This window comes from Phocoena phocoena, chromosome 19, assembly GCF_963924675.1.
Source record: "Phocoena phocoena chromosome 19, mPhoPho1.1, whole genome shotgun sequence".
Lineage (NCBI taxonomy): Eukaryota > Metazoa > Chordata > Mammalia > Artiodactyla > Phocoenidae > Phocoena > Phocoena phocoena.
Genome location: NC_089237.1, coordinates 49,958,112 through 49,972,110, shown reverse-complemented (window position 1 = coordinate 49,972,110; position 13,999 = coordinate 49,958,112). Strand labels below are relative to the sequence as shown.

Genomic DNA, 13,999 nt, shown 5'->3' with positions numbered 1-13,999 from the left:
CCTAGGGATATGGGGGAAGAAATTCATTACTTTTAAGCTGTTGGTAGAAACAGTGGAGAATAAGCTCAGATACTTGCTTCATTTCCTGTCCCCCTGAATATATGTAAGGGCTGTAAACCAATAAATCTCTGAGCTGCTTTTTTTAAGTCTTACAGAGCTTTATCATGTACTGTCCATCCTCAGCCCTTATTTCATTTGGCCTTTGTTTTTCTCTGGTGCAGTTATCAGCAGATAGGATTTACCTTTCTGGCTGTGATTAGTATCTTTTTCTATTTTAGGCAGTGCTGATGCAGTCACGGGAACAGGTTTCAGAAGAGCTGGTGAGGTTACAGAAAGACAATGACAGTCTTCAGGGAAAGCATAGCTTGCATGTGTCATTACAACAAGCAGAAGACTTCATTCTCCCAGACACTATAGAGGTAACTTATTTTCTGTAAGATCAAAAATGTAAACAAGTACATTTTCTGAAATGGCTACAAATTCTTTTTTAAAAAGTCTACAAATAACAAATGCTGGAGAGGGTGTGGAGAAAAGGGAATCCTCCTACATTGTTGTTGGGAATGTAAGTTGGTGCAGTCGCTATGGAAAACAATATGGAGGTTCCCCAGAAAACTAAATAGAGTTGCCTTATGATCCAGCAGTCCCACTCCTGGGCATATATCCAGACAAAACTATAATTCAAAAAGATACATGCACCCCTATGTTCATAGCAGCACTATTCATAATAGCCAAGACATGGAAACAACCCAAATGTCCCTCAGCAGATGATTGGGGGCTTCTCTGGTGGTGCGATGGTTAAGAATCCACCTGCCAATGCAGGGAGCGTGGGTTCAATCCCCAGTCTGGGAAAACCTGCATGCCGTGGACCACCTAAGCCCATGTGCCACAACTACTGAGCCTGCGTGCCACAACTACTGAAGCCTGTGCACCACAACTACTGAAGCCTGCACGCTCTAGGACCCGTGTGCCACAACTACTGAGCCTGTGTGCTGCAACTACTAAAGCCCGTGCTCCACAACAGGAGAAGCCACCGCAATGAGAAGACCACGCACCACGACGACGAGTAGCCCCCGCTCACCACAACTAGAGAAAGCCTGTGTGCAGCAACGAAGACCCAATGCAGCCCCCCCCCCCAAAAAAAAGATGAATGGATAAAGAAGGTGTGGTACATAATATACAATGGAATACTACTCAGCCATAAAAAAGAACAAAATAATGCCATTTGCAGCAACATGGATGCAACTAGAGATTATCATACTCAGTGAAGTTAAGTCAGAAAGAGAAATTCCATATGATATCACTTATATATGGAATCTAAATATGACACAAATTTATGAAACAGACTCACAGACATAGGGAACAGAATTGTGGTTGCCAAGGGGGAGGGAGGGTGGCGGAGGGATGGACTGGGAGTTTGGGGTTAGTAGATGCAAACTATTGCATATAGAATGGATAAACAACAAGGACCTACTGTATAGCACAGGGAACTATATTCAGTATCTTGAGATTAACCGTAATGGAAAAGAATGTATGTTTATATATGTATAACTGAGTCACTTTGCTGTACAGCATATATTAACACAATATTATAAATCAGCTATACTTCAATTTGAGTGAAGTAAGTCAGAAAGACAAAAACAAATACTTACGCTAACGCATATATATGGAATCCAAAAAAATGGTACTGATGAACCTAGTGGCAGGGCAGGAATAAAGACACAGATGTAGAGAACGGACTTGAGGACACGGTGGGAAGGGGAAGCTGGGACGAAGTGAGAGATTAGCACTGACATATATACACTACCAAATGTAAAATGGATGGCTAGTGGGAAGCATAAGGAGGTCAGCTCCATGCTTTGTGACGACCTAGAGGGGTGGGATAGGGAGGGTGGGAGGGAGGCTCAGGAGGGAGGGGATATGGGAATATATGTATATACATAGGGCTGATTTCACTTTGTTGTATAGCAGAAACTGACACAACAGTGTAAAGCAATTATACTCCAATAAAGATGAAGAAAAAAAAAAGGATTCCCTGGCGGTCCAGTGGCTAGGACTCTGTACTTTCACTGCTGAGGGCTCAGGTTCAATCCCTGGTCAGGGAACTAAGACCCCCGCAAGCCACGTGACGTGGCAAGCAAACAAACAAATACATACATACATACATACATACATACAGGCTTTATTGGGATGTAATTCACATACCAAATAATTCAGCCATTTAAAGTGTACAATACAGTGGTTTTTAATATATTCTCAGATGTGTAGCCCTCACCACAGTATTTTCATCACCTCAAAGACAAACCCCTTACCTTTTATTCAGCCCTTCCTCCCCAAGGCTTAAGCAACTACTAATCTTTCTGTGTATAGGTTGTCCTGTCTTTCTTTCCTATGAATGGAATCATACAATTTGTGGTCTTTTGTGTCTGGCTTCTTTCACATATCTTAGTGTTTTCAATGTTCATCCATGTCATACCATGTATAAGTACTACTTTGATTTTTATGACCAAAAAATTATACTCCACTATATGGATATTTTGTTTATCCATTTGTCTGTTGATAGATATTTGGGTTGTTTCCACTTTGGACTATGAATAATGTTGCTATAAACATTCATGTATAGGTTTTGGTGTGGACATATGTTTTCATTTCTCTTGGGTAGAAACCTAGGAGTGGACTTGCTGGGTCATATGAGAACCCTGTTTTATCATTTGAGGATTTCTCTACAACCTCACTAACACTCATCGTTATCTCACATTGTGATTATAGCTATCCTGGTGGGTGTGAAATGGTATCTTACTGTACTCTTGATTCGCATCTCCCTAATGGTTAATGATATTGAGCATCTTTTCATGTGTTTATTGGCCATTTTTATATCTTCCTTGGAGAAACGTCTATTCAGATCCTTTGCTTACTATTTTATTTTATTTTTTTTTTGCGGTACGCGGGCCTCTCACTGTTGTGGCCTCTCCCACTGCGGAGCACAGGCTCCGGACGTGCAGGCTCAGTGGCCAGGGCTCACGGGCCCAGCCGCTTCGTGGCATGTGGGATCTTCCCGGACCGGGGCACGAACTCATGTCCCCTGCATCGGCAGGCAGACTCTCAACCACTGCGCCACCAGGGAAGCCCTGCTTACTCTTAAATTGGGTTATTTGCTTTTTATTTCTTTGAGTTATAAGAGTTCTTTATACTAGATACAAGTCCCTTATCAGGTAGATGATTTACAGATATTTTCTCCCATTCTGTGGATTGTCTTTTTCATTTTTTTTTCTTTTTCATTTTCTTGATGGTGTCCTTTGAAGCACAAAAGTTTTTAATTTTGATAAAGTCCAGTTTATTTTTTTCTTCTGTTGCTCATGCTTTCAGTGTCATATCTAAGAATCCTTTGCCAAATCGAAGGTCTGTATTATTCTTGTAGGACCAGATTGAGAGGGCACCAGAAATTAAATATTTGAAGGGGGTCACCATGCTGGCTCCTTGTGATATCTGTTTTTCTATATAGCACTTAGGGCACAGCACACTCAGCCTCCTTCTGTCTACCGATAATTTTTATGGCATTTGCTCACTTCCATTCTTTTGTGGTTGGGAGAATCAGGGCTGCAAACCCAGACGTTTCCTGAGACATTCATAAGTATCTCCTTAACTTTTTCCAGACTTTATATTCATACGTTTTTTTGGTTTTTTTTTTACAAATTTATTTATCTTTGGCCGCGTTGGGTCTTTGTTGCTGTGCGCGGGCTTTCTCTAGTTGCGGCGAGTGGGGGCTACTCCTCGTTGCGGTGCATGGTCTTATTGTGGTGGCTTCTCTTGTTGCGGAGCATGGGCTCTAGGCACACGGGCTTCAGTAGTTGTGGCACGTGGGCTCAGTAGTTGTGGCTTGCGGGCTCTGGAGCTCTCAGGCTCAGTAGTTGTGGCTCACGGGCTTAGTTACTCAGCGGCATGTGGGATCTTCCTGGACCAGGGCTCGAATCTGTGTCCCCTGCATTGGCAGGCGGATCTTAACCACTGCACCACCAGGGAAGTCCCTCATACATTTTAAAACCTTTCAACATCATGAAAAGTATCATCTTAGGCTAAACCCAAGTAAACACTACAAACAGTATAGGCAAAGATGAGGTTTCATAGAGCAACTCTCAAAACGAAATAGAAAATACATTTCCTGTAAGATCCTTCTGTTCTTTTTTTTTTAAAGAAATTTATAATTGTTAAATTTTTAAAAGTCAGACATTACAGAGATTTATAGTTTTGTAAGTAACAGTTTTTCCTAATCCTGCCCTGATGATTCAACCCCTACTGTTTGGACCTCGTTCTTTTTTCCCATATAGATTTTAACATGACTCTTAGTTTTTGTTTTTATTTGCTCATTTACACAGGCTCCGTTGCCTACCCTGCCATTAGCTCCTTGCTCTCCCTCTCCTTTCCCTGCCCTCCCCCAGCTTGTGGTCTCAGCTCAGGTTACTGACACTCTGGAGAGCTCTCTCTCCTTTCTGAACTGGTGACTGATCTCATCAAGGAGAAAGTGTTGGGGACCTGTCTATTTTTGCTGTCAGCATACCACTTCCCACCTCTGTTAAACTTTTCACTTGGCAGGAAAGGTTCCTCTCTTCCATGTTCTATAAGGACTTTTTGTACCTAGATTTAAAAAAAATTCCACGAATCCTTGAAGGTTATAACCAGTCTAGCCTGTAAACCTTGATTCTGTAATAAATCTTATGAAATTTTTCTTGATACAGTTTTTCAAGAAAAACTGCCTTTTTTTTTCCTGCTGTTCTTTAATTTATATATACATTTGGTAGTTATCTAAGAATCCCAGTTTTTACTTTAGAGTTGCTTTAGGATATAATTGGGAGGATATTTGCGGGGGTGGGTGGAGGAGGAATTTTAAAAGAAGACAACAACAATTTAGGGAAAAAATAAAATAAGATTTAAACTGAATTTATTACAGAAAAACAGCTGATCACCTTAGAAAGCCTCTCTTTGCCATACCTGCCTCTGGCCTAACAGTACTTTGCTTTTGTGGTAGGTGTTCAACAAGTGTTTGTTTGAATGAATAAATGAATAAGTAAGTACATTTTGTCCTCTTGGAGTTCATACTTGCTTCTGAGTTTCAGTCTTTTTGGTCCTCATTCACTAACTCCCTTCAAATTTAAGCAGGTAATAGTGGAAGTGTCTAAGCTATTCATAGTGAATCCCACATTGTAAGTCACTTCAAATTTTAATTTTTCCATTTATGAAACAGTTTTGAGGGAAAAATATGTAGTTCACCGTACACATTTTCTAGTTAGTAATGCTATTTCTTTAACATACTGAATAATAACATGGCATAACACCTGCCCCTTGAAGCCAAGAGTGGGTTGGAGTTCAAAGTCCTAAATTTTGAACCGTCTAAAACAACATCTGAAATTCTGGTTGCAGAAAATCTTTAGCTTTTTTTGTTTATTTTCTTTCACCCTTATAAACCCAATATCCATTTGTTTCTTGAAACTAGGCGCTCCGGGAGTTGGTATTAAAATACCGTGAGAACATCATTAATGTGCGGACAGCAGCAGATCACGTGGAAGAAAAGCTGAAGGCTGAAATACTTTTCCTGAAAGAGCAGATTCAAGCAGAACAGTGTTTAAAAGAAAACCTCGAAGAAACTCTGCAGCTAGAAATAGAAAACTGCAAGGAAGAAATAGGTGAAGATAAAAGTGATGTAGTTTAGAATTGAAGGCACTAAATAAAACTTTTTCTCTGGTTATAACAGTCTTAGAATGTAGAAAACAAAGTATAGGAAAGAACTAAGTAAGGACTCAGTCCCTTTCTCCAGACGTTGATATATCCAGTGATTAGGAGTTAAAAAAAACACCCCAAAACTCATCTTTTTAGGGGCTCTGGTGGCCTCTCTGGCAATTACTAATAGATAGGAAATTCAGGACTTGAACCCAGACACTGGGGAATATGAGTAGATGGGTGGCATTTCCTTGCAGAACTCAGAAGTGTTAACAGACTCCTGCTGGGATTAGCTCCCCCCGCCCTGCCCCCGAGCTAGGTATAGGTATTTGATGCAGAGTCAGTTTATGCCTTGGTGTTCTCCTGTGGACTCTCACTTTTCCTGAGCTTGATTATGATGCTGATTGGTTGGGGATAATTTTGAGAAAGGGATGTTGGTCCCTCACCCCCATTCTGCCCACTGTGTTCAGTACAGCATTTGACTTTCATTGCATGAGATTGAGCTTATGGGGGAAAGGGGTGTTTTAAGAAAACATTTAAATGCAAAATAATAAATGCTAACATGTCTCCTCCTTTTTTCCTCCTAGCTTCCATTTCTAGCCTAAAAGCTGAATTAGAAAGAATAAAAGTAGAAAAAGGACAGGTGAGTTTCATGAGTTTCAAATTGATTCTGTCAGCAGCCAGTATTTATTTATTGAATCCTACTGTGCTAGACTCAAGGAATGAAATATAGTTAGGACATAGTCCCTGCCTTCAAGCAACTCCTGGGAAAAATACAGTGGAATATGGCCGTGATGATGGTAGAGACCATTTAATGAGAGCCTGCTCTGTGTGGACTGGAGGAGGTACAGGGAAGACTCAGATGTGACTCAGCCTGGAGCTTCCACTGTGGTGGAAGGACAGGCAAGCTGTGGTCTTGACATGATAGATACTTAAAGCTACAAAATACTTAGATACTTAAAGCTACAAAATCTTTTACAAACAGGAGGTGATGTTTTCTAGTTGGCTTAGAGTCTCCTTCTCTTAGACACCATGAACACCTTTTGGTAGATGACCCCATTTAGCTTACTGGCCTCGTTATTCATTGACTCAATGACCTTTGCTGCTGTGCTGCCCTGCCTTGCCACACTCCTGCCTCCACCTTGCCCCGCTTCTGACATCTCACTCCAGGCTCATGACCCCTGTCTACCATCTTTCCAGCCCTTAATCCCGTAGGTTCATCTGTCTGAGTACCTCATTCAGACCTTCAGTTCCTTAAACTTTTCCTTTTCTGCTGGTTTTAGCAACTTCTTCTTTCTTTCCTTCTAAGCAGCATCTGACATGGCTTGCCTTTTCAACTAGTCTCCCATTAACTCCTGCAAACCCCCGATTCCTTGTTCTTGTGCTACCCCCACTTGACACCGCCTGACCCTGGACTCATCCTGGTGCCCACCTTCTGTGCCTCTGCCCCCCCGCTGCTGGTCCGCTGGAACGAGGGGCACCACGCGGGCTTGCTGCCGGGCGCTGCTCAGCAGCCTTTCATTTGCTCTTTTTTAATAGTTTATTTATGGATGGATGGATGGATGGATGGATGGATGGATGGATGGATGGACGGACGGACAGACGGATGGACGGATGGACGGATGGATGGATGGATGGCTGTGTTGGGTCATCGTTTCTGTGCGAGGACTTTCTCTAGTTGCGGTGAGCGGGGGCCACTCTTCATTGCGGTACGCGAGCCTCTCACTGTCGCGGCCTCTCGTTGCGGAGCACAGGCTCCAGACGCGCAGGCTCAGTAGTTGTGGCTCACGGGTCCAGTTGCTTCGCGGCATGTGGGATCTTCCCAGACCAGGGCTCGAACCCGTGTCCCCTGCATGGGCAGGTAGATTCTCAACCATGTACCACCAGGGAAGCCCCTCTCCTTTCCATTCCTCACAGTGGACGTTTCAGTCGCCGCTCAGTGCGCCCCCTCGTGACAGCGCGTGGCGGCCTTGTGCCCCCGTCGTGAGCAGGGCCCACCTTCAGCTCCTCGGTCGCGTGCTCTCCTGCTTTGCTTCCCAGCCTTCTCGCTTCTTCAGAGGAAAGGGTGACCTGTTCTGACTAGTCTTGTGTCACTGCACATGTGCTTTGACTGGGTCCGTCACATCTTTTCCTGGCATCCTCTCCATCTTCCCCTTCCAGTGTGGGCCTTGAATTCTGCCTCTTTGTCTTTTCCATTATGCATAACCAATCTCAGAGGTCTCCTGGTAAGAGGGGAAAAGTTTCTCTTTGGATTGTACTTCTTTCTACAGCTACCAGTCCTTCTTCCTTTTATACCCAGAGTTCTTGAAAGAGTCATCTCCACTGCCTGACCTCCCAGTCACTCCTCAGCCCACTACAATCAGGCTTTGGCTCCCACTGTGCTGTCAGGTTACGCTGGCAAAGTCGCCAGCGTTCCAACGTGTCCCACCTTTCCCACTCCCTCTGCCACTGTTTGGGTTGACTTCAGTGCTCACCTGGCTCATTGTAACAGCCTAACTTCTTTCCCTGCCTCCAAAATTGATCCCCTTCAAATTTCATTTTCATATTGAAACCAAGGTGATTATAAACTTGACTGTGAGCAGTCTGGTTTAAAACCCTTCAGTAGTTCCCTTTATCTATAGCCCAGCTGGGATCTCCTGCCTCACCACTGCCTCTCCAGCCTCAGCCTCCAGGGCCCCAGAACTCTGTGCTGTAATGTAGCAAGAGCTCACCTCAGTTCTTTAACTCATTTTTTTATACGTCAACTCCCTCTTTTTGGAGTATCTCCCTCCGCCTCCCCCTTCCCACCCTTTAAGGGTCAGATGTCATCTCTTCAAGGAAGCCCTTCCCAACTTTTCTGGCAGAATTAAGTGCTTCTTCATCCATGTTCACATGGCATAGTTAACTTACATGTCTGTTTCTCCTGATTTTTCCATCCCCAGGCCTTAGAACATAGGAGGTGCCTAATAAATGTTTAATTAGAGAAAGAGTAGGTCTTGAAGAATCAATAGAAGATCCACAGATATCAAAGGGTAAGAAGAGCATTCCAAGCATAGCCAGTATCCAGGGCCTAGGAGGATGCGAGCTTGGGTGCATTTCTCCAGGCTGCAGGCTCCTCCAGGCAGATGTGCTGTGACCTGTAGGGAGTTTCTGTGTGTTTCAGCTTTTCCCTTTTTCACAGTTGGAGTCCACATTAAGAGAGAAGTCTCAACAGCTTGAGAGCCTTCAGGAGATGAAGATCACTTTGGAAGAACAGTTAAAGAAAGAAACTGCTGCTAAGGTGACATTTTTGTTGGTAGTTTCGTAAAAAAGCAGTGTGAAGAACGTAGAATCACACCTTCACTGTTTAAAAAACAAAGCCTTGCTGCTTTGAAATAGTGGCACCTTCTGAAAGTTGGCAAGACTCCGCTTGCAGAAAGAAAATGGAACGACTTCATCTCAGAGTTGGGTCAGATGTGCACACTGCCAGCTCCGGAGGTCTGTGCCACAGGCTTAACTGGCTTTTTAGGCGTTGAGCTAAAGGCCATGAACCGAACTTGGCACTGCCATAGCCAGAAGCATTGCTTTGGAAGTGCCATTCCATTCGATTGATTTATGAAATATTGTACTGAACCATATTTGCTGCCTAAATTCTGATTAGTCCTGTTAGAATAAAAATGCATGGGGCTAACTGTGGGGGAAGTTTGGTTTTGGTGGGCTGTGATCTAACCTTTAAGTGTAAAAACGTTGTGTATGTGTTATTTAATAGATCTCTGTTTTTAGAAAGGCTCCTGCACAGGGGGTCCTCCTGAAGAGTTTCCCTGTAAGGAAGACTGGGGGATAGCTGGGGCTGCCTAAGGCATATTCATTGAGAATTTTCCTGGCAGATGCTTGACTGTTGTGGTTGTCAGAGGAAATCCCTAAAGATCCTGTCCTGTTGCTATGACAGCTACTGATCTTACAGCAGCTGCTTTTTGATGATTAATCATTGTCACCAGGCTGCTGGGGGTGAGGGGTGGAGCGCGGCACTTTCATTCATTTTTTTTTTTTTTTTTTTTTTTTTGCGGTACGTGGGCCTCTCACTGTTGTGGCCTCTCCCGTTGTGGAGCACAGGCTCCGGATGCGCAGGCTCAGTGGCCATGGCTCACGGGCCTAGCTGCTCTGCGGCATGTGGGATCTTCCCGGACCAGGGCACGAACCCGTGTCCCCTGCATCGGCAGGCGGACTCTCAACCACTGCGCCACCAGGAAAGCCCTCATTCATTTTTAATTTGGCTCTCATACTCAGTTCCTTTTAGGACCTAGAACAAGTACCTTAGGCAGTGTGCACCGTTGCCCTGTAAAGATAGAGTCAAAGGGAGACTAACAGGATACAGGAATATGATGGGCACCCACCTTTCCTCTCTAGTAGTAGGAAACGACAAGTGCCTAGATTTCCTGAGTGATTTGACGTATGGCTCTCCAGCATTAATCCTCATTCAAAACTTGTATTTTTTTAGGTTACTGTTGAACAACTAATGTTTGAAGAGAAGAACAAAGCTCAGAGGTTGCAGACAGAACTAGATGTCAGTGAACAAGTCCAGAGAGATTTTGTAAAGCTTTCTCAGACCCTTCAGGTGAGGCATTTGGGGAACCCCTGGACAGAACGCTGAGGAGGCACTTTTGGGGTTCTTGGTACCCAGGAGAATTTGCTAATCCCTGACTGGCCCACTGACAATAGCTAGAGGATTGGAAATTATGGCTGCCCCTGCCCCAGCTCCAAATGCCGGCCTGGTCATTTAAGCTGGAAACCCTTTTCCTCTTCCTTGCTGGCCCTTAAGGGTAAAATATAAAGTCCTTAGCGTAGCATGTAAGACTCTTCCCAGCCAGGCCTATCCCTTCGTTTTGTCCATCTCTCTGCCTTACATTTTATATTCTATGTTCTAATTTTTAAAAACTACTTGTGGTTCCTTGCCCACAGCTTGTGTTCCCTCTGGAAGCATGGCCCCCTTGCTCCTTTCTTCCAGGGCCCTGCTTAGCTTTGTCCTCCCTGTGGAACCCTCTCTAGGTCCCCAAGCTGGTATAGTGACATTTAGTATATTGTGCTAAAACTCTATATAAGCTTGATCTTTTCCCCCAACTGAACTGTGGGTTCTCAAGAGGTCAAGGATCAGGTCTCATTCATCTCCATGGCCCCAGCACCTTATACTGGGTCTGTTACATGGCGGCTTTTTTGGGGAATTGTTTTTTTGGATTTAATTGTTCTTGCTGCCTCTTTTCTTTGAAGTGAGTAGTTTCTGTTGAGTTAATCTCCATTTCAGCTAAACCAGTCAGAGTGAACCAGAAGGTCTAGGCAGGAGCCGTCTGCACTTACCTCGCTGCATTATTTCTCTAGGTGCAGTTAGAGCGGATCCGGCAAGCAGACTCCTTGGAGAGAATCCGGGCAATTCTGAACGATACCAAACTGACAGACATTAACCAGCTCCCTGAGACATGACACCCTCATGGCAGGACTCTAGCCTGCACTTTGGGTTTTTAACTCATCTTTAGAGCAACATTAATTATTATTTAACTCTTAACTGAAGAAGATGTCACACACAGAAAAAGGAAGACTGGAGAAATGCTTAATTCTAGTGGGGAGACTGTGCAGCATGGAGCAGCAAACAGCCAGGGTAATTTGCAGTAAAAAAGACCTTTCAACGGGGAACGCTAGCCAGACTCCAGACCTGATTCCAGGGAGTGTGGGATCAGATTTGGTGATGGAGGAAGTGCTGTTTCCTTGCCTGCTTTAGTCAACATTTCCCTGCCCTTCAGCACCGTCCCAGTAGTGTTTGAAATGGCATTTCCTGTTCATAGCTGTTGCAAGAGAGAATTTGTTTCTGTTGTCTTGAGTTCATCAGTAACAGTATTCAGCTAGCAGACAGAGGTGGAGTATGCCGTATGAATATTTTATATTAAAATATGAAGTTTGAGAGCAGCCCACTGGCTAGTGACTGTATTTCCTAGCTCAGTGTATTTTTTTTTTTAACCATTTTATCTTGCATTGGAGGACCTTAAATGCTACTGAAACTTGCCTGAGAACCATAAGACGGTGGCAGACAACCAATTCAGTGGAATTGGAACCGAATTAATTATGAGGACTTGCAAACTTGGCTGGGGCTATTGGAAGTTGAGGTTACAGGAAAAGCACAAGAAACTGTTTGGAAGCACTTTTCCTGCTACCTGGGTAAGTTGCGTGGACTCACAGGTACCAGGGTCAAGGTGAACTGGCACCGTCTACTCTTCTGAAAACTGTTTTAGTTTAGTTATTGGATCAGTGGAAAAAATATTAATAAAACAAGCTATGTCTGACAACATCTAGTACAAATTCATAAGTCTGCTGCTTATTTTATTTTCAACTCGAGTCAGTGGGCCTGAGTACATACTTGTTTCAAAAGTGTCACATACAAAAGTGGTGATAACTGGGTTTGGCAGATACCTATTTTGTATTTTTCTTTTATATTTTAGACCTGGAGCGTGATAATGCTTGTGGTGAAGTTGGGGAAAACCCAGTTAGTTGATCAGTCTGGAAATCTGCTTTGTCATTTCTATGAGATTAGATTCCTTTCCTGTGTGGATAAAGTTTCAGTGAACAGGTTGTCTTTGCCGTAGCCTTATGAAGTGTTGCAGAAAGCACAGGATGGATTTATATTCACTGTTTACCTGCAGTACTGTTAGCCAATGGAAGACTACACCGTTTAATTCATCATACAGATGGTTCAAAAGTAAAACTGTTGTTTTCAAATTTTTGTGATTGATTGGTGTTGTGTAACGGCAGAGTACTTGAAGGAACCATATGGAAATTAAGTGGATTGAGTAGATTGTTTGGCTCACATAAAGCTACAACTTTAATTGTTATAAATGAAGTCATAATGGACTAGCCCTAAAGATCTTTATTTCTGTCTTCCATAGGACAGGACAAGGTAAGGCCTACATACCTCATTCCTTGGGCTATTGCTGTAGTCTTACATTCATGATTATGAATTTTGAAAGTAAACACTAATTATGGAAATAGTGCTGTAGGCTTGCATGCATGAAACATTATTTTAATTGGTCTAAAGTCCCTTTGTATAAAGTACTACTCTGTTTCCTTTAAAGGAAACATGTATCCTCATTGAGTTACAGGGAATTTTATTAATTCCAAAAATGCAATCACTTTAAATTGTATTAGTGTCAGACTAGTCCCTTGGATAAACTCCAAGCTGATTTGTTTCAGATTATTAAAATTGGCACCATAAATCAAGATGGATAATTAATTCATAACCTTCCTGAACGAACTGAACTACAACTCCCAGGGAACTGCTTGGCTGAGACTGGGTACCTTGCTGATGCTGATGTTTTTCTCCATAAGATGGTACTGGGCCAATAAAACTCATGATTAGGAAACTGTTAGCAGTCTCTACAGTGGCAGATGCAAATTGCTGTAACCCAGTTTTTTGAGAAAAATACGCTAGAAAAACTCAAACTGAGACTAGGTTTTGTTAACAGTCTCTACTTCTGGTATGAAACACTTCTTTAAACTGGGTTTTCTTTATAAGTGGGAAACTGATTTAGAAGGTAGTATTTAGCCCTTCGAGACAAAAGAAAAGGTCAGCTGGGTTTCACGAGTGTTCCTGTGCTTGCATTCAGTCTGTGTACACATGTTCCCATGCATGTCTAACCTGATTTACCTCTTACCTGTAACCTACCTTACCATGTGGCTTTTAATTGGCAGTCATTCAGCCATTTCTAGGCAGGTACGGTATTACCTTTCAGAACTCATTGGCAGGTATAAAAATATTACCTAATGCTAAAAGACAAAATCATATACTGTATACCAAGCTGTTTGTTTCTCCATTTGAGATCCTACATGTGCACCTCATACCCACTCGGTGACATGTATTGGGACACAGAGCGCAGCCGAACTCAGCTCTGAAAGGAAATACTGCCTGTTGAGGAAGTGAGCCAGCAGTGGCCTTGCAACTGTGGATACCGAGTTCTGCTGTGAGCAGATTTCAGGTGTAACCATTTGTTAACTGTACTGAAGGCGTGTCCTTAAGAAGAAAGTGTTCAAATTAAAAAAGCTGCTGTCTAGTATACTGTGTGGCCTTTTCCTTTGAGTTCTAGGGTTCTGTCCCTCTTCAGAGTCATATTTCTGGTGCTGCTACGTTAAAATGCAGCTTTTATTCTTGTTCAAATATCAAGAAAACTCAGTAGCGTTCACGGAGGTCTGCAGTATGCAGCTGAAAGTCTTGGGCGCTTGTTTCCTTTTCAATCCTAGGCCCTTGCTGATTCAGTCACATACTGCAGATTGTATGTAAACCACATTTCAATTT

At 43.1% G+C, this 13,999-nt stretch overlaps 1 protein-coding gene across 1 annotated transcript in view; it reads left to right on the top strand.

The window, feature by feature from the left end:
* RABEP1 (rabaptin, RAB GTPase binding effector protein 1) overlaps window positions 1-12,008 on the top strand; it is a 105,330-nt gene extending 93,322 nt beyond the window's left edge. The window contains exons 13-18 of the mRNA XM_065896572.1: window positions 279-419; window positions 5,486-5,675; window positions 6,297-6,352; window positions 8,870-8,968; window positions 10,166-10,282; window positions 11,041-12,008. Of these exons, the coding sequence (XP_065752644.1) occupies window positions 279-419; window positions 5,486-5,675; window positions 6,297-6,352; window positions 8,870-8,968; window positions 10,166-10,282; window positions 11,041-11,142 (705 nt within the window). The 3' untranslated portion in view covers window positions 11,143-12,008. The remainder of the gene's footprint in view (window positions 1-278; window positions 420-5,485; window positions 5,676-6,296; window positions 6,353-8,869; window positions 8,969-10,165; window positions 10,283-11,040) is intronic.
* Window positions 12,009-13,999: the final 1,991 nt, after the last annotated feature.